Source organism: Lepeophtheirus salmonis, chromosome 7, assembly GCF_016086655.4.
Source record: "Lepeophtheirus salmonis chromosome 7, UVic_Lsal_1.4, whole genome shotgun sequence".
NCBI classification, from domain to species: Eukaryota; Metazoa; Arthropoda; class Copepoda; order Siphonostomatoida; family Caligidae; genus Lepeophtheirus; species Lepeophtheirus salmonis.
The window spans coordinates 35,310,138-35,335,174 of record NC_052137.2 but is presented as its reverse complement, the minus strand read 5'-3'; the positions used below and the strand labels follow the sequence as shown (position 1 = coordinate 35,335,174).

At 32.5% G+C, this 25,037-nt stretch overlaps 3 protein-coding genes across 5 annotated transcripts in view; 1 reads left to right on the top strand and 2 right to left on the bottom strand.

The window, feature by feature from the left end:
• Positions 1 to 7,216: 7,216 nt before the first annotated feature.
• Positions 7,217 to 13,450, bottom strand: LOC121121933 (ATP-dependent RNA helicase DDX24). 2 transcript variants are annotated; one of them, XM_040716925.2, is made up of 6 exons: positions 10,979 to 13,450; positions 10,366 to 10,727; positions 8,731 to 10,290; positions 8,524 to 8,641; positions 8,352 to 8,461; positions 7,217 to 8,189 (listed from the first exon to the last, which is right to left on the bottom strand). In XM_040716925.2, the coding sequence occupies exons 2-6, from the start codon at positions 10,594 to 10,596 to the stop codon at positions 8,067 to 8,069; spliced, it is 2,142 nt and encodes a 713-aa protein (XP_040572859.1). In that variant the 5' UTR covers positions 10,597 to 10,727; positions 10,979 to 13,450; the 3' UTR covers positions 7,217 to 8,066. The 2 variants fall into 2 exon arrangements, with proteins under 2 accessions (XP_040572859.1, XP_071746134.1); XM_071890033.1 differs by having other exon boundaries at positions 10,366 to 13,450.
• Positions 13,451 to 15,469: 2,019 nt separating this feature from the next.
• Positions 15,470 to 22,091, top strand: LOC121122233 (proteasome activator complex subunit 4). Its single transcript, XM_071890207.1, is given in 11 exon segments — positions 15,470 to 15,974; positions 16,037 to 16,614; positions 16,675 to 16,787; positions 16,789 to 16,814; positions 16,875 to 18,037; positions 18,097 to 18,306; positions 18,369 to 18,749; positions 18,846 to 20,907; positions 20,978 to 21,237; positions 21,294 to 21,656; positions 21,734 to 22,091. Coding segments are annotated over 11 exon segments (5,463 nt in total). The 5' UTR covers positions 15,470 to 15,802; the 3' UTR covers positions 21,869 to 22,091.
• Positions 22,080 to 25,037, bottom strand: part of LOC121122152 (uncharacterized) — a 60,442-nt gene continuing 57,484 nt past the window's right edge. For both annotated transcript variants that reach the window (XM_071890206.1, XM_040717157.2), the window contains 6 exons: positions 23,592 to 23,716; positions 23,156 to 23,524; positions 22,837 to 23,089; positions 22,576 to 22,779; positions 22,297 to 22,506; positions 22,080 to 22,242 (listed from right to left, as the gene is read on the bottom strand). In XM_071890206.1, coding sequence (XP_071746307.1) covers positions 22,189 to 22,242; positions 22,297 to 22,506; positions 22,576 to 22,779; positions 22,837 to 23,089; positions 23,156 to 23,524; positions 23,592 to 23,716 — 1,215 coding nt within the window. In that variant the 3' untranslated portion in view covers positions 22,080 to 22,188. The remainder of the gene's footprint in view (positions 22,243 to 22,296; positions 22,507 to 22,575; positions 22,780 to 22,836; positions 23,090 to 23,155; positions 23,525 to 23,591; positions 23,717 to 25,037) is intronic.

Here is a 25,037-nt window from a genome sequence, read left to right as displayed (position 1 = left end):
GCAAAAGGGTATTTGTGTCTAAAAGATCTAATCAACTTGCAATACTGATTAAAATAAATTAAGTACTAAAATTTTTTGAGCATTGGTCAGATGGATTTGCTCTAATTAAGTATAAATAAAAATTATAGTATTACAATTATCTGACGTAGGAATTGTCCATAATTTACATTTTCTTCTATAAGCCAGTGATGAATGTTTTTCCCTTAGCAGTTGTCATTATTATTTAATTCCTGAGTAGTGAACATCCATTCCTAAAAAGATTCAATTATATTCAATACCTGATAGAATATTCGTGTGTGCTGTTAAAAGACGGAGAGTAACCCAGATGATTTATTGCGGAGTTACACTTGTAAGTCCTTGTTGGACTCCGAGTAGAATTAGGGATCGACATCGGAGTAATTCTTGCCAATGTTCTTGTTTATTTCCTTCTCTCACTCCTACCTTGTCATCATTCTTCAAATTGTCAGGGTTACCATTTTGATTTTCGCTTTTTTTTCCTTATACACAGGCTTTTCATCACTAATTTTATGACCTACGCACATCGAGGCCATGATCTTATTTGATAAAGGCTGCATAGAAATAACAACCCATGCACCAACATCTGTAACAAGTTTAGTTTATGTAGCTCAACTAGTTTACGAAATAAAACTTTTTGAAATTCTACATTCAAAGGGACACTTTTTAAATTACATACCCGGTATCTAGGTACTCGTACCTACATAACCAACTCTTACACTTTTGGAATAAGTTTCATACTGAAAAGTGGCTTATGTTACTGAACAATATTTATATACTTCTATAAAAAAGAGAGCTCCATATTGGAATAAATAATTTTATAAAGACTGTGATTTATTTCACGGGGCTCACTTTTGATATATGGATATATTTGGCTATTTATCTCTAATAAATACTTTTTTTCCATAAAAATTTGAAAAATAGTTGACAAACACTTTCTGAATTTATATATAATGTTTTGTTTTTTTGTAAGAGTGCAAAGAGAAGGTGGGAGTGAGATATATAGTAAATCTGAATTAAGACCCTTGTTAATATGAACTGTCTTTTTTAAGATTTTTGAGGTAGGAAATGAATTACTGCTATAAAAAAGAGAACCTTTTAAAATAGCATTAGTGCAGAGAAAATATTATATTTATATTTAAATATATATTTAATTATGCATTTTTAAATCAATTTACAACAAAATTAGGCGAGAATTTTTCTCTTAGAGGGATATATTAACACCCCCACGACCTATTAGATAATGAAAAAAAGGAAGGAAAAGCTCACACAACAACCGTTTTTCCTTTTTTTTTTTTTTTTTTTTTTGAGTAGAGCAGTGTAGCTGTCATTAAGTTTTATTAGATTAGCTGGAAGCTGTTTTGAGGGTAAGGAAATAATCACAAATCATACTCCGTATATAGCAAGGATATAGCCGAGAATTACTTCGATGTCGAACTTAAATTATACTTTGACATCAACAAGGACTTAAGACGGATTACCACCACATCTATCATGCGTGTATACGTCAAAGTGTATATATATGTATATACATATCTATAAAGGATAATTTTGTGAGAGCAACTCTTCTCCCAAATTTTATATTTATTTATATGTATGAGTATATATACTTTTACATGTAAATACACGTGGTAACCTGCCTTTGCACAATACTTATAATTCCACAAGAAATCATCAGTGTCGTTCTCCGTCTTTCATGTGCACACTCACTAGCTATTACTTTATATTTAGAGGTTATTTCTGTAAGAATTATAAAAAAAAAGAGCTTTTGAAAAATAAAATAAAAATACTCATCAGATTGCCAACTTAAAAAAATATCGCACTCATTAAGCTTATATTTTATACAACTATAGTCATTGTTGTAAATACTCAGTTCTCCTAACCCTGTTGTAGCTGATAAGTCTATAGTATTATATGATATATAGCATGGGATTTTTCTAAAGCTAGAGGAGAAGACGGAAGCCAAACTCATAGTATTATTAAATTAAAATCCTTGTTAACATCATCTATCTATTATATGATTTTATTTGTTTCAAATACACCGAAGGTAAGCGGGAATTCTTCTTTTAAAGAAAGATATTAACACCACGACGATCTATTAAGGAATGAACAAAAAAGATCACTCAAACCAACAGTTTGAATGCTCCAATGGGTCAACTAACTTTTTTTTCCATAAATAGTCCCATCCCTAAATTGATCTAGCGATATAATTTTAATCTAACTAGTAAATTGGGAAGAATTATTGCTTTAGCTCTATTAGTTTAGAACAATTCACGTTATTTGTCTCATATTTCGATATTAAATGTAAATTTACATATTTCATGTTGATATCAACACAGCAATTGCAGTTCAACTATTTAAAAGAGACAAAGGATCTACATAATACACCCCGTTACCTTTATTCTATCGTGCAACTTTTACTCCGAAAAGAAACAAAAAAATAGCCCCGAAATCATCTGGTAGTAAGCCAAATAACTATATCTAGTAAAAAGAAGTCCAATATTTTACAGATAGATTTAGTAATCTGGATCTCACGTTACTTAAGTCTGATCGGGTTAAGCTAGATGGGATTAGAAAGATAAGATTTCGTATTAAAAATACTTTTTACATAATTTTATGATTGTTTGACTCAGTATTGTTTAATCGAGGATATAAGATAGACGGAAGTAAAGAGAAAATCTTACAGTTTTTCTTTGATAAATGCGAAAACACAAGCCATGTGGCTAAAAATGTAAATGATGTTTATGGTCCGTATACTGTAACAGCCAATCATGTGCAATTTTGGTTTCCTTGATTCTGTTCCGGTAATTTTTATGTCAAAGGTGAACTAAGCCCTGGAAGACCAATTATCGAAAACATTGATAAAATTATGGAAATAGTCGAAGATGACGGTCATGTAACCACCCTTTTCAATTGCCAAAGAGCTAAACTTTCCACACAAAGACTATTTGGAATAACTTAAATAAGGTGAGAAATTTAAAACAAATCAAAAAATAAGTTAGGATCTTCAATCCTTTAATGTGCATAGACAACATAGAAATAATGTTATTAATAATAAAAAATAGTTGACCTTTGGCTGTCATTTATCTTCTATGGGTATTAATAAAAATGTTTATCTTCCTGTCTGTCTGAATGTATGACAAAGTCATAGGATGCACTGTATATAGTGATCCCTGATATATATCAGAAGCATATTTTGATCTAAAAAATAACAATGTAGTCGTGTTAATGAAATATTGCAGGCATATAGTCATATAGTATCGAACGTTTATACAGGGTGCACTGTATATAGAGCTCCCTGATGTAAATTATATACATCATCATTCATCCCAACATATTATTATTCTTTTTTTTCTCAAACTCTATTATTCTTTCACATTTGAGGAGAAGTCATATGACAATTATTATTGTATTTAGACGTTACGTGTGAGTGTACTAAGGAAAAAAAGAGAGTCCCACTGATGATTTCTCGGGAGTTATATTCTTTAATATTAAAACCTGTTTTTTAAAGACTGATTCATTCATAAGCAGTTGCCTCTCAAAATACCTACTATGATCATATTTCGTGAGGTTAGTTCTAATTTTTCCATATGGTAAAAATATCTTAACCTATCATCCAAATAAATAAGAAGTAAGACAATACCGTATTCCTTTTAAAGAGGGCTTTTTGGTTGTACAACTGCCTATGAAGGAATCAGCCTGCTGATCAGTATCACTGATCCTTAAAAATTTCCTAAATAAGGAATACTAATTAATAATAGCTTCATATTCATTTATCTTTCCAACATAACCGAAGAATAATTCCTCTGATAGTCATTTCACAGGAGTAAAGGTATCTGGATTTACAAACATATAATTAAATCATATCGTGTACCCAAATTTGGGTTCATCAACGAGGTCCGTCCCTGATCGATCTAAGCAAGTGGCAAGTCATACCCCCTCTTTCAGACACTACTATCCTAATTAAATCGAATAAGAGACTGGATATGCCGCATACGTAAATCAATGCAATAATGTAAAAAAATAAGTATTATCAGAACATGAATGATGTACATAAGCTCAATTCATAGAATTTAAAAATAACACAAAAACATTTGAGTAAATGGAGGGACTACTTTTAAATTTAGTTATGCTTTTCATTTTCTTCGATCGGTCTTCATTCATTACAGACGGAAAGACTTTCATATTGTATAAAAATTAGAACAAAAGAAGAGATTCGAGATACTTCATCCTCAACAAGAGATGCTCGATTTCTTGATTTATAAGAGGATGAGGGTGGGATGAAAATGTATGCTAAGAGAACCAAACCAAGCTAAGCTTCATACGAGAGTAGAATAGATTCTTTCTTGGGTATGAGTATATCCATCTATAGTTGAAACTATGACGGGATCAATGCACTTACAGATTTAGATATAAAACTCTGGATGTGAAATATAAAATAAGATATGATAATTACAAAGAGGTACTACAACAATTTGAAATGATTACCATGGAACTAAAATATATAAAAAAACAATACATTTAAACAATTGAATCATTCTAAGATAGACTAATTTGGTATTGAGATGTGCTTTTAATTTGACAGTTGCTAAGGCCTGAGATCATTCTTCAATAATTAAGACCAAAAAAAAACCGTGGACTTCTATGTTCTCCCAGAGTTAGGACCAAAGGAAGATCGAGGCTATCGAAAGAAGATACATCTAACTTGATTATCCATCTCAAGAGATAGTCTAATTCGGATTCCAAATTCCACGAGGGTCAACTGGAAGGAATTTTCGTAGAAGGAAAGCAGAAACTATCGGACCTCATAAGGTAGTAGAGTGGACTCCTTCATGGGATTGAGATAACAGAATCAAAATAATAAGGAGATCCATTTCACAATGAGTAGGGAGTTTTAATATTTCAAATATAATTAATAATTATTTTATTTGAATTTGTACGAAGCACGGCATTGTGATATTAATTATTATTATCAAATATGGGTATGACGTAATAAAATTGACATTGAAATCGTCAATTACCTAAGATAATGTACTATTGAGTACTCCCTGGATAATGTTGCTTATTTGCTAGTACACCCAGATAAAAAATGGGATCACTTAAAAAATAAAAAATCGAACAAAAATCCTTGGATATGCATATTTTTTGAATATATCTTTTTTTAAGTTAAACATTGAATATTTTTCTATAATAAAACTAGGAAATTCCTCATCACTATGTATTATGAATCATAATACACAGAGATGATGATTCCTTTATGAATAAGTAATAAGAATCTAAAGAAGAGTGTCTTTTTTCATCATTTTTCACCCTAACATTGAAACATTTCAAAACAAGAGACAAAATCAATCAAAACACTTTATGAATCATTAAAAAAAAAAAAAAAAAACATTTTACATATGTTTTAATACTCTTACTTTTAATTTGGTGATTGTTTGAAGGATAAAAATGACTCTGAACGATAATAGTAACGAATTATTATAATCCCAGATATTTCAGAATTCAGACAACTGAGAAATAAACTTTTTTGGCTCGAATTTATTTGCATAACATCCCCCTCCCCTAATTGTTCTGTTGTGAACTGATGATCCATACAGAGGCAACGTGAGCAAGCCCAATCAAATTTTAACTAATAAAAAGTTTATAAAAAGATAGGATATAAAAATCTATGTTAGTTTTATTAAGTGCTTATCAACTTTCTTATATAAAGTCTAATCCGCATACAATAATAGGTATATACCTACGGAGCATAATTTTCTATAAAAAATGTTTCTCTTATTCTATAATAATTAATAGTGCATCCAAAACTTGATTTTAAATATAATGGGCGGCAACGAATCATGCAGTAGGATTTAAACTTGTTTAAAGCTCGTACCCCTTATTTTAAGTTACATGAGCTAATTCTATAATAATCCAATTAGAACATTTTTTTAAAGCAACAATTGTATTACGATCGAGAGCGAGGATGGAAGTTCAAAGAAAAAGGATATCCAACTTGCTCGACACTCATGGCGAAGGTGGCAGAAATTGTCAGGATCGTCGGCTGCTCGGAGAAACTAGTCTTAAGGTGAAGAAGGATGGCCTGAGCCTCGCAGCGGTAGTCTGAACAAAATTCGGTCTCCAACCTTTTTGGAATCGGTGAAGTAGAAGAAAGACAGTAAGTAGTCCGATAAAGAGCCTCAGAAAGATAGCCAATTTTTGAAATTTTATTTCCTAAAATAATAATTTTCTGTAAATAGCTATGAATCTTTAAAAAAAAATTCCAAAAATTGTATATTTGAAATAAAAACCAAGCCCCCGCAAATAATAATCCTGCAGACACCCTGAAGGGATTCTGGTCAATGTACTTTTGACCCCCGTCAAGCCCGGACTTGGACCCCCTGGACTATGGGGCGCAATTTAGAGGAAGGCTTGTGCAAACTCTTAACCCAATGTGTAGTCCCTGAAGGCTGCGGTGAACAAGGAGTGGTTGGACATGAACGAGTACTTTGTGAGGTTGACGTGCTTGGTCTTGCGCTCCATGCTGCGGCCAAGGGAGGCATTTTTAAGAAACGATATAGCCAACGACATCCCAATAAACTAGTAATAACTTCAATTCTCTGCCTCTATTATATTTGAAAATCTGGTTGAAATTGTTCACGGGAATCAGTTACTGCTCGACTCGCTGCCGCGAACTGTATATTAAAAATTATACCCTAGACGAGCGCGTAACTTTTTTAGTTGCAAAGTTATGTACAAGTTGAAATGTTGTTCAACACAAACAGATAATACAAGTTGCGATTTCTTCATCTTGTAATGTTTTATGTAATTACTACATGGAGTATCCGGCATTGCTAGGAATTATTTGATGTCTATAGACAGACATACATTGTATACAATAATATATAAATTTATGCTGAAATTTGACAAGAAGCAGATAGTCGTCTAGGCTAATTAATGATTTCTCTCAATAAATTTTTATGGGTGCGAGGGGATACAATTTACTAAATACAAGCCACTATTTGTACAAGATAAAAGAGTAGGTTAATTTTTACACGCCGATTATGCTCACTTTCCCTTCCCTAGTAAAAAATATTCTGTAATTTTCGAATACATTTTATGTATATGTCTTACTTAAAACAATCCCTTGTTGACATAATTTTGGAGTGGAAATGTATATGAGAGAATTTATGTGTAGAGAAAATGAGTATAAATCAGAAAGAAAAGTATATGTTGGTATATTTGATGTTAATATTGATAATTAATTAATTATTTTAGAGACGACCAAAAAGGGGGACTTACTACTTCATTGACAGTTGGCAGGTGAAGTATTAAGTATAAATACAAATTACAAAAGATAAATAATTGTGAAAGGTAGTTGTTAATTTCTAATATACTCATCGGATAACAACCTACAATAATTTTTGTTCACTTGGTCTTATATTAGTGTCTTGATGCAAAGAAAAAAATGTAAAATTGTCAAGTGATGACCGATCCGCATTTAGAAAAAGGTTTTGGAGCAGTGATTTGAACTATACCTGACTTATATTGTATCTTTGGAGTTAATATTTAGTGTAAATGCTCACCTCTAAAAACTAAATGGTTCTTCTCTAAATACTACTTTTGTCTCTTAAAAAGCCCCATAAATTGACCATACTCAAAGGCTAAACCATCAACAACAAAAATCCACCGGCATAGAGTTGGTAACCTCGTACACATTTAGATTATCATCAGAACCGTGATCAAGCTGTTTTTATAGAAATATTAAATCATGAACATTAAAATAATTAAACAATGTTGTTCAGGATGAATGCACGTTTATTTAGTTTGATTCGTTCATTTTTTTCTTTTTAAACTTTTGACGTTTAACACAGCTTTTGCTTGTTTTCCTTTTAAGCAAGTTCTTCATATTTATCGATTCATCTTTGATTTTTGAAAGAGCAGTTTGTTTGGATTTGGTTGGCATTACAAGTTTACCAGACTTAGTTGGGTATTTACCAGAAAAGCTTGCTTCAGTGATTGGTTGTAATAACAAATGATGCAATCTTTGCTTTGTTGCTTCCAACTTTCTTTTAGAATCTGATCTTTTTTTTAGACTGTGATATAACTCCTTCGTCCTCTTCTTCATCATCTGAGTCAAAGTATTCAAGATCAGCTTCTTCAGCTGCTTTTCTCATCCATGATTTAGATACCTCCTAATAAATGAAAAATCATATCTCTAAATTATAACTAATTCAAATAAATAAAAATAAATATCTCCAAAAAAAAGAAGATAGAATGATCAGACAAAAGCTTTTATGAACCCTTTCAATGTGACAATTAAAAAAAGCATGACATTAAAGCAACACTATAATTACCTCTTTTCTAAGAAATAAGGACAATTTATCATATTCTCTAGCAATGTTAACTCGTTCTTTAATCCCACACATTAGTTCATCGCTGATGGGAAACATAGGCAACTCCTCATCTAAATTTAAAATAAATTTCCAAAATAGGACAAAAAAAATATCATTTAAATCTCCAACATACCTCTATTTAGAGTGTTGCAAATTTTTCGATATGCATGTGTCTCCTTAGGCTCTATGAACATAACACTGATCCCCTCTCTATTAGCTCTTGCAGTTCTACCACTCCTATGAATATAGCTCTATATGAAAAAAAAAAAAGAAAAAAGTTATTTACTTCCTCAATTGTAGATATATGTACATTTTTAATTATCTGAATTGTAATGCTTACCTCAGAGGTTCTAGGGACTTGATAATGAACAACATGCTCTACATGAGGTATATCTAGTCCTCTGGCTGCAACATCAGTGGCAATCAATATACTATTTTCATTCTGTGTAAATCGTTCCAAGTTTTTTAGTCTTTGTTTCTGATGCATCTGTGCATGTAAGCCAAGAGGCTCAACGAGTAAATATTGAAATAAATTAACTAATCTTCTTACACAGTCAATCGAATTACAAAATACCATGGTTCTACCTGGATGTTGAACTAGAATATAGTATAGAAAATAGTCTTTTTCATCTATTTTGCAATGAATACGAGACTCGGTCAAAGTTTCCACGGTGCCCAATTTTCGAGTTATATCCACAACTTTCACGCGTTTTTCTTTAACACCGATAATTGATGTAAGAGACTTTAACTTTTCTTTCGGCGTTAATGCCTTCATGATTTTCTTTCCGGCGGTATTATTCTTCTTGGGCGGTTCATGAACTAAAGAGAGAGTTGCAGAAAAAACAAAAGTCTGCCGAGCCTCTTTCTTTTCGGCATTTTCATTTATTAATTCCAATAATTGTTGGAGCTCTTCAAAGTGACCTTTTTCTACCATGCGATCTGTCTCATCTATTGCTAAGTATTTTACATCAGTTATTTTACTTAAGTGAGGATTCCCTTCCTGAATGAGATCCCAAAGGCGACCAGGTGTGGCTACAACAATTTCTGGACAGTGTGAGAGAACTCTGATTTGCTTCTGAGGGGCCATACCACCCACAATTACAGCTGTCTTAATATTTGTATATTTGCCTATGTCCGTCAAGTGATTTTTAATCTGAACAGCAAGTTCTCGAGTAGGAGTCAAAATTACCGCATAAAGCTTCCCACTTTTAGATTTATATTTAGGTACAAACCCGTTTTCAATATCGCCAAAATCAATATTATCAATTACTTTAACACAGCCCATTCCAGCATTTTCCATCTCATCTTCCGAACCAGATTCATTATCCTCCTCTTTCTCCAGATCAAGCGGCTCCTCTTCAGAGCTAAGATCATTTTCTTGGTTGTCATCATTCGGTTGATCCGTTTCCATATCGCAATCACTTTCTTCTTCATCCTCTGCAAGAAATTCTTCTGCGGCCTCTGTTTCATCCTCGTCTTCCGTCTCTTCATTCTCTTTGCATTCAAGAATGCCATTGAGTATAGGTATACCGAAAGCCAATGTTTTTCCAGAACCCGTTTCAGCAGCTCCTACAATATCCATTCGACCGGATATAGCCGCTTGTAGAGTTAGTCTCTGAATAGGGGTCGGGACTTTGAATCCTAGCTCATAGATGGCTTTCAAAATGACTTCAGGAACAGCCACGTTCGACCACTCTGGAAGTTCTTTATGATAATTGACGGAACTTTCATCATCAGATTCAAAAACTAGTTCCTCATCTTTATCTTGCATATCGTTTAAGAAATGCGATTCCTCAACGACTCCTTTACTTTCCTTTTTCGAAACTTTCTTCTTTTTAGTCTTTGTATCTTGGGACTTCTTCTTTTTACCTTTCGTCTGTTCCTGTTCCTCTGGCTCATCCTGGATTCATTATGTTCATAAAAGGATCATTATAAAACTACCTTTTAAAGTAATTATATTAAAAAAATAATTTACCTCACTATCAGAATGATTATATATAGTTAAATCCTTTGAACCCTTAAATCCTGGAGCGTTCTTGACAGGGATTTTTTTAGGTTTGCCTCGATTACTTTTAGTATGAAGTGTGTAATCCGTCAATTCCTCGATTCCCAAAAGACCTTCTTTTGCGCCTTTTGCCATAAGATTGGCGTCCAATGGAATGTGTTGCCAGGACTTCTGAATCCGGCTTCGATTCTTTTTAACCATAATTATTATTTATCAATTATCTTCATAAAGTCCACGTGCGTTCCTGGATATTATTCAAGTGTGTTTTTGTTTTGGGTTTGTAACTACACAGCTCACAACAGCTGTACAGCTGTAGCTCTTGAAGGAGGATCCTGAGAAAGAAAGAAAGAGAAAGTGATTTGAGTTGATTTCAAGTGCCGTCTACCTATTGGCTATTACACATTTGGCACTTTGGATTATTTACTCCACAAAATTTTGGAGCCATTTGCTAAATCGACAATTAAAACCTCCATATACATATTTTACCATTTAATTCAGGGAAATCTGTCGGATTACTTATTATTTTTTTTTTGAAGGGGGGCTACAGAACATAGGAGACTATAATATTAAATAATATGGTCACCTTATTTTATCACTTGTTGCCTCAAGGGTCAAGGGAGTCTGGTTGGAGTTAGCTCACATAGTGACGTCACTGTTGCGGCAGTTAAGATAATTTCATAGAAGTGAAGTGCACTAATTTGGATCTGTTTCGCAAAAATTCATCATCTTGAGGTTCAAAGCGTGTTGTACTATGACCTGCTTTCCCAATCCTCGGGATGCTTAGTATTTTGCATTTCCTCAAATTAAAAATGATGCTCCAGAGTCTTAGTATCTTAGTCTCCAGGAAAAAAACCCAATTAATATTAAGTATGCCATGATTTGTGATAGGCATTTTACATCCAATGATTTTGAGAGGAATCTCCAGGCTGAGCTTATTGACTTAAAGGCCAGGAAGAAATTAAAAAGGTGATGCAGTCCCGTCACTCCAATTTTCCTTTTTCAATATTGCCTTTGCTTCTCCCAGTTCAGATGAACCCAAATCCTCCAGAGATATTCGTAAGGAAACTTGCGAAAGGAAAGAGCTTGTGAAACAACTTTTGAAAGCAAGTAAGGTCGAGGAAGTCACTATGGACTCGAAAACAGAGGCTGATAATGAAGGCTTTATGGAAATTTGTATCAGGATCTCTGTGTCCCATCAAGAGCATTTGACCAAGACGCAAAGCACTCGGATTCACCTTTATAAATTCGAAAAAGGAGTACAGTGTGAGAAAGCAAATGGGTTCTTGTTTTTGGAGCGCAAATACAAAAAATTGAAAAATAACTTTCTTTGATGAAAAGGGAATTGTGTCGGTAAAAAACCAAGTGCAAAAGAGTAAACTAAAAGAAGTTTATACAAAATTTAATAAGGACCACCCTAGAAAAGAGCCACTCCAAATCTAATTAAGAAGAATTATAGATCATTAGAAAGAATTTCAATCCAGGATATTCATAGGAGGATGTAACCCCTACCCTCATCTTACGAAGCATTAGTTCTCCAGCCTTTTAATATTTACGTTCCAGGAAATTTCTTCCATTGCCCAGTCGCTAGACTCAAGAAATCTTTCAGCAAGAATTTGAGTGTGAACTTGGCTTCCTCCAAATTAGCATCAAAATTTTCTGTAAAAAAAAAAAAGAGTATTTCAGAAGATATTAAGAGCGTGTGGCAGTTCTTTGTTTCGATGAGATGTAAGTTAGAAGGACGTTTGAAATTTCCTCTAAACTTAAGCAAATATTTGGACTTTGGAAAAAAATACAGGTTGCAATGATGAGATGGCTTTTTCATGCGTGGAAGCAACCAATATATGTAAAATACAACACACATATGAAAAAGAATTGTTGTTCTCCATCATTGAGAGGCTTGAACAAGCTTGAATTTTAATCAAAGCCATTACTTTTGCTTTTGGCAACAAATCATTAATCTCCCAGTGACAATTCTCTCCGGACAACTTTTCATTTGAAAATCCTGTGGATACAAAACGCCAAATTTCATTTCAAAGCTTTTCATTGTAATCATGAAGACACAATTGACAAAATCCTAACTGCATAATCATCTCATTGAATTATATCCTAACTGGCCCAAATAAGTCATCATATCCTTTGTGAAAACAAAGACAAGAATTAGAGTAAATAACATTAATAAAAAGCTCAAACTGAAGAACGCAAGTGCTAATCTGAGAAAACATAGGCAGATTGGTCAATTGACAAATTAATATTTATTATTTATGTATGTATGTAAAAAAATATGTATGCTATAATTTTTACTTATTGCTATTATTTTATTCGCCACTCTTATATTATGTAATAAAATGGCAAATTAGATCATATACATAAAGCATATTAATATATCTAACATACAGATAGTTCATTATTATTAATATGCAAATTAATGTTAGTCTTTTTAAATAACTAGTTCTGAAATTGATTTTATTATTCTATAAAATATCAAGCAAGGATATCGTCAAGTTTTAAAACAATCGAAATAAGTATTGGAAAGGATTTACTTTTAGATATATTAATATAAAATATTTTTGCTTTTTATACTTTTTGGCATAGTCCTAAGTTTAACATTGTCTACTATAAATTAATTTTAATTATATTTATATAATTTATTCACTCACTTAATTTATGTTGCCTTACAATGAATTAAGTCTAGATTTTAAAATGATTACTTTACAATTATATAGGACGGAGTGCTATATGTATCAACAGTGACGTCATTAAATGTTCCTTCTTACCTTGATACTGAAAAAAACACAAGTGTACAATTTCCTTGCTGCCTCATCTTTATATATCGTAACCTTGGGGACCACACTTAAGGAAAAAATAAATATATCGTCTTGTCTATAAAATTTCATATGTAATTTTTTTTTAAATTCTATCTTTCTAAGAAAAAAGTTATTAAAAATTTAGTCTTCCAAAAAAAGTTTTAACTGTAAAATCAAAGAGCAAAACAAAAAAAACCTTCTTAACATCCCTGACGTACCCATTAATCATTATATAATTTGTCCCCCCACCCACCCCTTTGCTTGCAAATAAATTGGGTGTTCTTGTTATTTTACATGCATTGTGCAAGAAAAAATTTCACCGACGGAAAACTGCGTCATAATTGAAGGATATTCAATTTTGGGGGCTCGAAGATGATATATTACAAAATAAAATCGACTAATTTCCAGTAAAGCTTGATGAAAATTCATCAAATGGCTTTAAGAATAAAAAAAACATAACATCTGTAATGAATACTACTTGATGCCAATGATAAACAGTGATATTAGAATTAAATCACGGTAATGTGTATTACAAATCCCCTAAAAATGCCTACATTTGTAGATTTTTTTTGATCAGTTATTCGAAATGAGGAAATTAGAATTATTTGACAAAAATATATATTATTCTTTCCATTCAAACAGTGAATGTTTATCTACATTATGGAAATAAGGTTGTATTATTATGATATAATAACATATTTTAGGTTGAGGTCAGATATAATATCTTGGAAAAAAGTAATTTCGTATTTTTTTGCTTGATTTCAATGCATTGTAAGAAATTTTACAATAATCCGATTTAAGCGAAATTACATTTCCCCTAACCTAATATGATAAAACTAGGTAATAGAGGTATAAAAGATTTTATAGACAGTAAGTTTGAAGTCCTTTTTTAATTGTTGGCTCCATTTTTACATCCAATAGTTGACCATTTTCCTTAATATTAATGAAAAAAGCGTTTTCATTCATGGTTCATTCGTTCCGTAGATCTTGGATCCATCTTAGTACAATTTTACTTCTTCATACATAATATGCTAAAATGCATTTATTTGGTTGTATCCATTATAAAATAATTTCTAAAGAATATATTTCATTACTAGGTATATATTAGTAATTTCAAATTTGTAATAAATAATTACACATGTGCTTGTATTTGTATATGGAATGATTCATTAGTAAATGATTGTATTGTATTAATTATTCAAATTTAATTTATCTTTAAACAATAGATTTCATATGATAATTGATAAGTGTTAATTATGTTAAAATTAAATACTATTAATATGAGCTTCCAAAATAAGTACATGAATAAATTGTCCATGGGAAATATAGTTTTAATAATTCATTTTTCAATTGATTTAGAAATATGTCAGATTTTGAGTAGTAGTACATTTAATTTGTTAAGTGAAAATCATGGCTGTCCTTGCATTATAATTTGTTATACTCTCTATGTAATTTAAATATTTGTGTGATTCTCCGATCGACCCTAGCAGCAGTTACTCTGGCCCAGGGTCTCGTAAGGTAGCTAGAAATGATTTAGCCAAATTTGTTTGTTTGTTTGTAAGGTGATCAGAGATGATGACGTCATATTGAAGTGAACAATGTAAGATAAAGTTTTTAATTGTCATTCATCAGCACAGGATCCACATTCCACACGCTCATATCTAGGGTTGTAAATTCTAAGCATTTTTAGGGCGTGATTTTTTATATTATTGACAGTCTGATCAATATTTTTTTTAAAAACCTGTTATCATTATTCTTTCATTCTTGTGGGGATAATATATAAATTAAAGTGTAACCACGAGTAGGTGTGTTTATTTCAGCTCCTGGCAGCTAATTTAATGAAATGTCATAACACATGAGATGCTCTTCTCCATAACATTCTAAGAGCATGGTTTACAATTTTACCCCTACGTCATATTTTCTTTTTCTCTCGAAATTGGAGAGAACGAAACCGGAAAGCTGAAATTCAATTCCCGCAACCTTTTATCGACTCTGAGTCCTCCCTCCCTTATACTCCATAACTTTCGACCTCCTCTACATAATGAGACCTTTCATGTATTTTTAAAATCCTCCAAATTGTCCGAATAACTCTAAAGAGTCGAGATTCTTCTCCTCTTACTCCAATAATAATATAAAATTCACGTCGCATCCCTATTTATTAAAAGGCTGCGAGGATTGAATTACAGCTATCCGTTTACGTGGTCTCCATAGAAACATGAAATGTGACGTAATGGCAAAATTGTAAACCATGTCTCATTCTTTAAATTATCAGGGTTGCCATGTTAGTTTTTGGTTTCTCTTTTCTTCATACGGAAAATGCTTAGGATTTTCAACCCTATACATATATTCCTCAAATAGAATATAGATATTCCTAATCAATAAGACAGTGAAACTTCTTTTTTATTTATAATCAGGCTCATTGCATCTGCAACATATCAGTCACAGACGACAAGAGTGAACGTGATTCAGATTTCTTTATCCTTGAAGGTGTTACTGTCGTTCAGTTCAATTATTCTATTTTATAATTAATTAATTAAGATCCTTGCTACTAAAACTTAGAAGTAAAGGTAAAATCCATTGTAGCTCTAAGCTGTTGACTCATCATGTTTTCCGACTATGAGGAATTCGAGAGTCCTGCCGAAGTATTAGTTCAAAGAGAGAAGGAATTGGGGTTCAAGGCTCAGGCAGAGAATATTTACAATTCTTTACTTCCTTATTCGCAGTCCTTGGATTGCGAATCCTCCAAATGGCTTGCTAATCTGAAATCCCACTTGGGTAACACAACACACAATGGTCTGAGTCATGTTGCTAAAGCCTTTTCTTTTCTTTACTCCTAGGGGAAATTGTGGGATCTCGAGATGTGTACTACGGTTTTGCGAAATGGATGCAGTCCTTGAATAAGTATATCAAACTCTATGGTCTCAAATTCTCTAAATCGGATCATATTACTTTTATCAAAGTGTTCTATGAGTTTGTCACTACATGTCGCGTGGATTATGCCATTCTGGCTAATGCCGTCAACCTCCTCTCCTCTCTTCTTTATAGAAGGTATCTCATTGAGTCCTCCGAGCTCACACTCAACTGGAGACCCCTCTATGATCTCTTCAATTACCATTTTTGTTCGTCATCAGCAAAACATGATATGTTTCAAGTCCCTCCTCCTTTAAGAAACGGTATTAGGGTTCTTATACGATATGCTCAACCCTATTTTCCTCCTGGTGCTACTGTGGAAATTCTACAAACATTGAAACCACTTATGTGTCCATTAGATGTTACATCGGAAAAAGCAATTGATATGTTTCAAATGTTTTTACCTACTTTTAATGTTCGTGATAGGAAAGAAAGTACATATCAACTCTGGTTTGATGACTTTTTGGCGTATTTAAAGATTTTTAATTCTCCACACGTTCAAGGGGTATGATATTTATATATATATTATATTAATGGAGCTCTTTGATTTTTATTACTTCCTTAGTACATCTTTATGCTCTATTCTCGACTTGCTGAAGATAATATCGGAAGTATTGATTGGAATCCCATCCTTCCTCTTCTTTTTTTCCAAAATTCAAAGGATTTTTGCCCTACCTGTTGGCTATAAGAATGTTCACGTTGGAAGTAAGTCTGTTTATGGGTTTAGGAATTTAATTGTGTAACAGTCATTTATTTTTAATATAGTTCAGTCATATCCTTATTCTGCCAATCAAATGCAAATATCTTCTAGATGGATTGTTGCAACAATGGGAGGGAAGGAGAGCCAGACTCAAGCATATTTGAACAAAATGTTCAAGTCTCTTGAGTCATATTTTCATCCAACAAATGTTGGCCCATATAGTACAAAGCTAATGGAATTCTTAGCTAGACTTTGCCTAAATTTTGTCCGTCGCCTTCGTCAAGAACGAAGTAGCCAAAAGTATTGGGGTAACACCATACCAGAAGGAAGCAAATTGACCGAGGATGATGTCACGAAATTCGTAGAGTCTTTGAAACCTATTATTTTATTATCTTTGTATTCAAGGGCTGGAATTCATGAAAAAGGGCAAGTCTTGCCTATTTTAGCCACATTACGCCCTCAACTTATAATTCCCGATCTTGTTGAACGCATGAATACTTCTTTAGAGGCCTTGACAGAGCCACATAAACTTACAGCCTCTATTGCTGCAATTGCTAGTGTAGCTAGACCATTAGTCTCTTCTGGAGCTAAGTATTCAGAAGGACCGACGTGTGTCATACCCTTGCTTATTTCTTCTCTTCCCGGACTAGATCCCAATGACTTTCATAAGTCTATTACTACGCTACAGCTTATTTCCAATTTTTGTATGTTGATCCCAATTGTTGATTGTTCTGATAGACCTTCATCCAATGATCTATCTACCGAAGAAAGTATTTTACGGAATCAAACAGCTTCTTTCGAAGAATTCGTTATTCAATTTTTGGATAGATGTTTTGCATTTATTGATAATTCATCCTTCGAATATACAAGAGAATTTGTTAATACATCGGTAGACCATCAAAGCTTTCAAGAAGAGGGTTTGATTTATACATGGGTAGGAACTGCATTTCAATCTATTATGTTCCAAGCATCCTCAGACATCTTTGAAATTGCATTGAAGAAACTAGAAAAGTATATTAAAGGGAAAATTTTGGAACATAAAGTTGCTGGTAAACTTGCTGCGGGACTTTGTTATGCTGTAACTAGAGCTAATCCGAAGAAAGGTCTTCCAGTTTTTTTGACTGATGCAATTAAAAATATCAAAAGCATAATTTCATCTCACGATGGCATTCTGCAGCAGGAAAATACCAACACAGAGATCATGTTTAATCTACGTATAATTTTCGAAGTATGATCAATTTTCAATATTGGTTGAATTTTTTAAAGTTCTATTTAATTTTCCTCTAGGTAATCTATTTAAATGGTTATGAACTACTTTCCTATGTCAATGAGTTGGAAGAAATATTAGATTTAACACTTCATATGAAAAATGTTGATGCCCATTCTTTTGCTTGCATGGTGTTGAAAAGACTCTTAAGTTCTTTATCCTTAGTGTATCCCTTGGAATATAGACTAATTCCTCATGAATACGATGACACTAATAAGTTGTATTTAAATGTAAGTATACGATATTTAAAACAAATTGCTTAAATAAATAATTGAATAATACTATAAAACAGGAATGGGGAATATCTGGGGATATTCATGATTTAAAATTGCATGTACATGATCCAACCGATGAGGAAATGGAGTGCGTTCAGAGACTTGTAAATAAGTTTATCGGTAAGGAATTATGTGCTTTAGAAGAATTTGCTTCAGGAGCACGTCCTATGCCGAGGACTGAAGTTAAAAACAGATTAAATATAATCAAGGAAGCGATTGTTGGAGCTGCGTATGTACTTCCTACCTGGACTCATGAAGAACATATCAAATTAGTTCCTAGTTTAACTATTCCAGCAGTTATTCAAGACAATATAATTGTTCATTCCAGGAAATTGGAAGTTAATTTAAATGGTGAAAATGTGCGCTGGAAAGTAATTCAAGTTTTAGATAAATTACAGGTAAGTTTTATTGAACATAAATACCTAGTTTATTTAAAAATATATTATATAATTTTCTTAATTGCTTCCTTTTTCTTTATTATTATTTTTATGTAGTCTCGTCTAATTATGGATGAAGACGATACAAAGTCTTTAAATCTAATCATCAGAATCTATTATTACGTCCAAGATGATTTTGGGATTCGAAAAGATCAATATAATGCGCAATATTCTGCGATATCCTCAGAAACAACTCGTTTAGAAAACAAACTTCTCGGGAAAAAAGCTAATATAAGAAGTATTCTTATCGAACAAGTTATGCTTCAACACTTTTGTCGGATTTCAGAAAGTATGCACCTTCGTTTTACAGAGACTCATTTGAAGGTTATGAATAATCTGCTTAAGTTATCTACATCCAAATATCACAATGTTCGAATTATTGCTCAAGATGTTCTCATAAAGACTATGAATCAAGTTCTTTACAGCTACACAAAACTTATTCCTTCCCTCGTTCAAATTTTAAAAGATAGCAAAGTTACAGATGAACAACTGAAAGGAGCCCTTTTTCTCATTAAAGGTTCAACTAATCGTAGTCTTATCTCAAAGCATAACTGGGAAGTGCAGGAGAAATTGTGGCAAGCTATAATTGACTCTCCCGTAAGCTCAAAAAATTCCATTATATCATTAATGGAAAATGGATTGGTACCAGTTGTTCGAAATTGTGTATCATTTATGATTACGTCAGAGATACCTGATAGCTTTATTCAATTTACAAATTCACAATTTAAAGAAAATGGAACTTTTCATAGTGGACTGGAATGCATTTCTGACAGTGATGTAAAAAGCTATATAGAAAGTCTTAACAAAAAGAATGATCAAAATGCTATTCATTATAATAATTTAGTTAATAGTTTAACGGATACTATTGAGTTAGGAAATATACATTGGCGTAGGTATAATTTTGCATACACTATGATTATTCGCTTGATTAGATGTGATATCGAACTTCCAGTAAGAACCATATCCATTTTCGTAAAAAACTTACTTAGCGAAAATTTGCAAATTCGGTCTGCTTCTAATTATGCTGTTACTCGAGTATTGAGACAGTTAAAAAGAAAACATCCGAAGATTAATGTTTCTGTACCAGATTTACCCCTTGATACCATAGCTGGAGATAGAACTGATAATGAATGGCTTTGCTATGATCCGTCAAATCTGCCAGATTCTGAAGAGCAATGGGATAGGCCTAAATATGTTCACAAGACGCATTATGGATATAATATTTGGCCCAAAGATATGACAGTCTATGCACCGTACGCTCAACAACCTAAATTAGATCGTTCTCGTGACGAGTTAACCGAAAGAGAGAAAATATTTTTTGATTTTTTTATGGATCAAGGCAATATAGACAAGTTTATTCATTTTAATACAATTGAATACAACAAGGATCATGATAAGTTTAATTGCGAAAAATTTGCATTTTTTAAAGGTATATTTAGAAATTTTGGAGACTCTTTTCTGCATTTATTTAGACCTCATTTGGAACGACTTGTTAATGACAATAGAGATAGTTATCAACGATGTGCTTGTGAAATTATTGCTGGAATTATACGAGGTGCAAAGCATTGGAACTATACTAAGACTAAAAATATGTACTCTTGGTTAATACCTCTTATTCGAATTGGTTTGGAAAAAGTTAGCCCTGATTCAACTTTTGATTGGGGAACATGTTTTGCCACAAGTTCTGAGTCCAGGGATCCAAATAAAATATACTGGGTTTTGAAAGTGTTAATGGAGGAACCCATTCGTTCTCAGGGATCATTTATTGATTCATCACGTCTCTACGTTCTTCAGGGATTTTTGAGTCAACAAGAGTGGAGAGTAGGTCATCTACTCCATGAATTGAACAATTTTCTAAAACCTTTTTTAACTCATCCCTTCAAAAATGTAAGAGATAGACTGGGCTCTGTTTTAATGAGTATATATTTGATAGATGTGAGTGACACTGTAATAAGCTATCATCGTGGACCACTTCTAAAAGATTTTTTTAGAGAGGTTCTCCCTCAGCTTCAAATTGTCATAGAAGAGTCTGAAACAAATAATACATCAAATGTTACTTTAGCTAGTGACTCAATAGAATCATCTGAACTTCAGAAGGGAATGAGGCTGTTACAAACAGGTAATTTGAAAGACTTGACGTATATTTTATACCTATTAATCAACAAATGTTGTTTTTATCTTTCTTTAAGTTTCCAAATTTGTAACTTGCATAATTACGCGTGGATTAAGTGAAATCCGCATTGATTACTTTAATTTACTACCTATGTTGTGTGTACATCAGGCTAATAGTTTTGAACTTAGTCTCGCGCAAGACTGTACAGATTCACTTGCTGCTCTATCTCAATCTATTCTGCCGTCTAATATTGTACCTGAGTGGATTCAAGCCATGGAGAAAACATCAACTCTCTCCTCGTGGAAGGCTCGTCTTGCATTATTAGAATTCTTACAAGTAATTATTGACATTATTCTTTGTGTGTTCATTTATATAGTATTACTTATTTATAGGTGTCTGTATTCTGTAATTTTCCTTTATTAACTTCAAGAGAAGAATGGACAATCAAAATATGCAATATGATAGTACTTTGCTTGAAAGATAAAAGTATCGAAGTTAGAGAAAAGGGATCTTTCGTTTTAAGCGGACTTATACATTCAGATTTTATCACCGAAAACAAAAGTAAAGAACTATTGAAGAGTTTTTTCAAGAGAGCTAAATCGAGGACCAACGAAGATGATAGTATCATAAAGAGACATAGTGGTGTCTTAGGGCTGTGTGCTTTTGTAAGCGCATATCCATACGATGTGCCTGAGTGTGTACCTGACATTCTTGTAGTTTTGAGTGATCATTTACATGATTCCCAGCCTATTCCGGTAAGATATTTATCTAATAAAACATATTTCAATCAATTACACTTCAATATATATATATCTAATTATATCTTGTATAGGATGTGATAAGAAGGACAATGCAAGATTTTAAACGAACTCATCAGAGTAATTGGGAAGAGTGCAAGCTCAAATTTACAGAAGATCAATTTTCAGTATTTAGTGATATATCTGTTTCTCCCAGTTACTATGCTTGATATTTTATTATTTAATATTCATTGAAATCAATGAGTACATATATACATGAAATACCATACGAAATTTTGACTTCATCATTCATTCGTTAAAAGATCCCCTAAATATACTCTTGAAAGTATATTCTCTTCATCTTGTGATTGTCAATCTTACTAGTTGCGATAGTTTATGTTTCGAATCTATTACTTCTTTTTATATGATTATAGTTATAAATGTATTTAAATATTGGTTTTTATTTCTTCTTCAAATAAATATATTGTAAAAAAATGATATAAGTATGAGCTCAGTGATTAATTGGTTTGTATAATTTTATCACACATATTTATTTATTTTCTGGTGTCCCCGGTAGTTCCAAGTGTCTAGTCATGTTTGCCACCTGTAATGAAGAAAAAAATGTTTATTATTTTTTGTCATGTGTTATTATACTCGCCATTTCTGGAGATACAGATTTAATCCGATGAGAAAGCTCTGGAGTTGGTGTTTCATAAGCGGCTGGAGGTAATACATTCTCATCAATACTTTTCTTTAGTTCATTTTTTAACTTATCCTCTTTGATCCTTTTCATAGAGGAAACAGTGCCTTGTAGGGAGTTAGCATATTGTAAAGTTCTATAATTTGGCGCTATTTCGGTGTTCGAAGGCTAGAGTTAAATGGATTGCAATAAAATTGTGATGAATTAAAACTAATAATAGGAGCAGTCATGTCTTACAAATGGTTTAACTTTTTCATCTAATCTTCGCTTTTTTGATTGTACAGCACATAGAATGCAAATTGAAATGAATATCAAAAATGCCACAACAACGCTGGCAATTATGATTAGTATCAAATAATTCTGTTTTTCAGTATGCTTTTTTGTGACACAGTCACCAATACACTGAGCCGGAACAGCTACGGGATTTCCATTTAGCCCTTTCTAAAGATATAAATCCACACTATAACTCAGTTATCACATTTATGTTGAATATCTTACCATTTTAAAGGTTCCAGCTTCGATCAGGTCTCTTAGTTCTGAGTGAGAATTTTTGAGTCGTATGGAATCAACTTCTTCTTCACTTACCAGTTCAAATTTGACCATTAGCTCTCCTTTCGGACCCTTCATCACAGCAAGATTTTTCACTTCAGAGGGCTTTATACCAACGGTTTTTTGAAGCCGATCCAAGAGGGAGGTTTTAAATACATTGAGATCATTGTCATCAAGTTCTTTGTCATATTTATCTAGTATCCTATTAACGGAAACATTATAATAAATCTGAACGAATGAACAATAATTAATTATCTTCTTGATCTACCTAAATTGTACATCCTTGTGATAGGCAAAACTTTGTTGAATGACAACAACTTCATTATCTGAATCAACCATTCCTATTGCAACATATCCTGACTTAGAGCACTTGCAATATACAACCGCACTATCTTGATTTTTGTATGAAAATCCTTCTGTTTCGCAGGATTTCATATCCCATTTTCCATCAATCAAAACCATACATTGCATTTGAAAAGATCTTTCCTGTTTTATTTTTTGAACCTCAGAGAATTCATTAACTTCCACGGACATTTGAAAAAAATCTTCATTTTCAAAAGCGATGGTTTCACATGTATAAGGATTCAACAAATGTACTCCAAATACAGAACTTATAATCTTCGGTGCTTCCTTCAATCTAAAATGTGTAATTATGGCAATATATGAGTATATGTATAATGTATATAATGTAATAATTAATTTACGTCTTATCCGTAACTACCATATCGGAATTAATCTTAATCGCTCCAATAGTAAGTCCAGAGCAAGTGACAATATCTGAGCACTTCCACTCCTTTAATTTGGTTATCATTGCATCCTCAAATTTTATCTACATATTATAAATTTTTTTTTATTTAAATAGTGTTTGAATAAAGATTGAATTTCAACTGTTTATTATGTAGGGAAGGGACTTTTTTTACTAGTATTGATAGATCTGTTAAAAATATATAAAATCTGTTCTCAAACAATATTCTAAGGACAACTTTCTCTCTTCTAGAGTGTGATAAGCGTTTGTTCATTAAGGTTTGAGGCGCTCAAGATTTGGTATTAAGTTAATTAAGAGATACATTTTAATTTATATTGAATAATACTACTTTTTTTTTTGTTCAGCTTTTATTTGGCGTTTGTCTTTATTAAAATCGTTTGATTAATTTAGGAGAAAATCTATTTAAAAAAAATCGTTTTGGTTGTTAAATAGAAGTCGCATCCTATATTATTGGTTTCTTATGTATGTTAATAGAGTATACATGTTACAGGCAATGTGGAAAATTTGGCATTTCGCAGAATGCCCGGGTAATCTATATAGAGTGGTAATTTTACGTTCCTTTACATTGTCAGGTCAAATGATTATGGGTAATTTGATTATACATAAAGCAATTTGATAATCTAGTGCAGGTATGCATAGGCTGTGGATCGCAGGTCGCATTGTGGCTCACTCAAGGTGACTATATACAAAGGTGAGACTAGAAGGATCTTCAAAGGTAGTCTGATTGGCATTAGCTGACTTAGCTGATGTAGTGATGCCACTGTTGTGGTAGTTCAGATAATTTTATTGGAGTGAAGTGCGCTAATTTGGATCTGTTTAGCAAAAATGGCATCATCTTGAGGTTCAAAGCGTATTTGTACCATGGTCTGCTGTACCAATTCACGGTATACCTATTATTTTGCATTTCTTAATAAAAAAATTATGCTCCAACGTCTTTGGATCTCTGGAGAAAAGACCCAATTAATATTAAGAGTGCCAAGATTTGTGATAGGCGTTTTACATCCAATGATTTTGAGCGGAATTTCCGGGCTGAGATGATTAAATTAAAAGTGATGCTGTCCCCTCACTTCGTATTCCTTTTGCTTCTCCCAGTTCAGATGAACCCAAATCCTAAGGAAACTCACGAAATGAACGAGCTTGTGAAATAACTATTGAAAGCAAGTTAGGTCCAGTAAACCAGCATGGACTTGGAAACAGAGACTGATAATGAAGGGGGTATCAAAATTTGTAGCGGAATCATCAAGTCCCAACAATGAAAAATTTTCAGCTTCCATTTCAAAAGGGAATTTTAATCTCCATTCGTTCAACAAAATCATTATTTCAAAGTATCAAGGATGATAGAATGAAATTAATTTTAACCACTCATCTAAATCAAGATTGTCAT

Bases quoted from the DNA above. Each gene is read 5' to 3' on its own strand.
- LOC121121933 (XM_071890033.1), bottom strand. From the start codon at position 10,596: ATGGTTAAAAAGAATCGAAGCCGGATTCAGAAGTCCTGGCAACACATT. The intron at 10,291-10,365 runs GTAAATTATTTT...TAATGAATCCAG, and splicing joins ATAATCATTCTGATAGTGAG to GATGAGCCAGAGGAACAGGA. The intron at 8,462-8,523 runs GTATGTTGGAGA...TTTTAAATTTAG, and splicing joins TTGCAACACTCTAAATAGAG to ATGAGGAGTTGCCTATGTTT.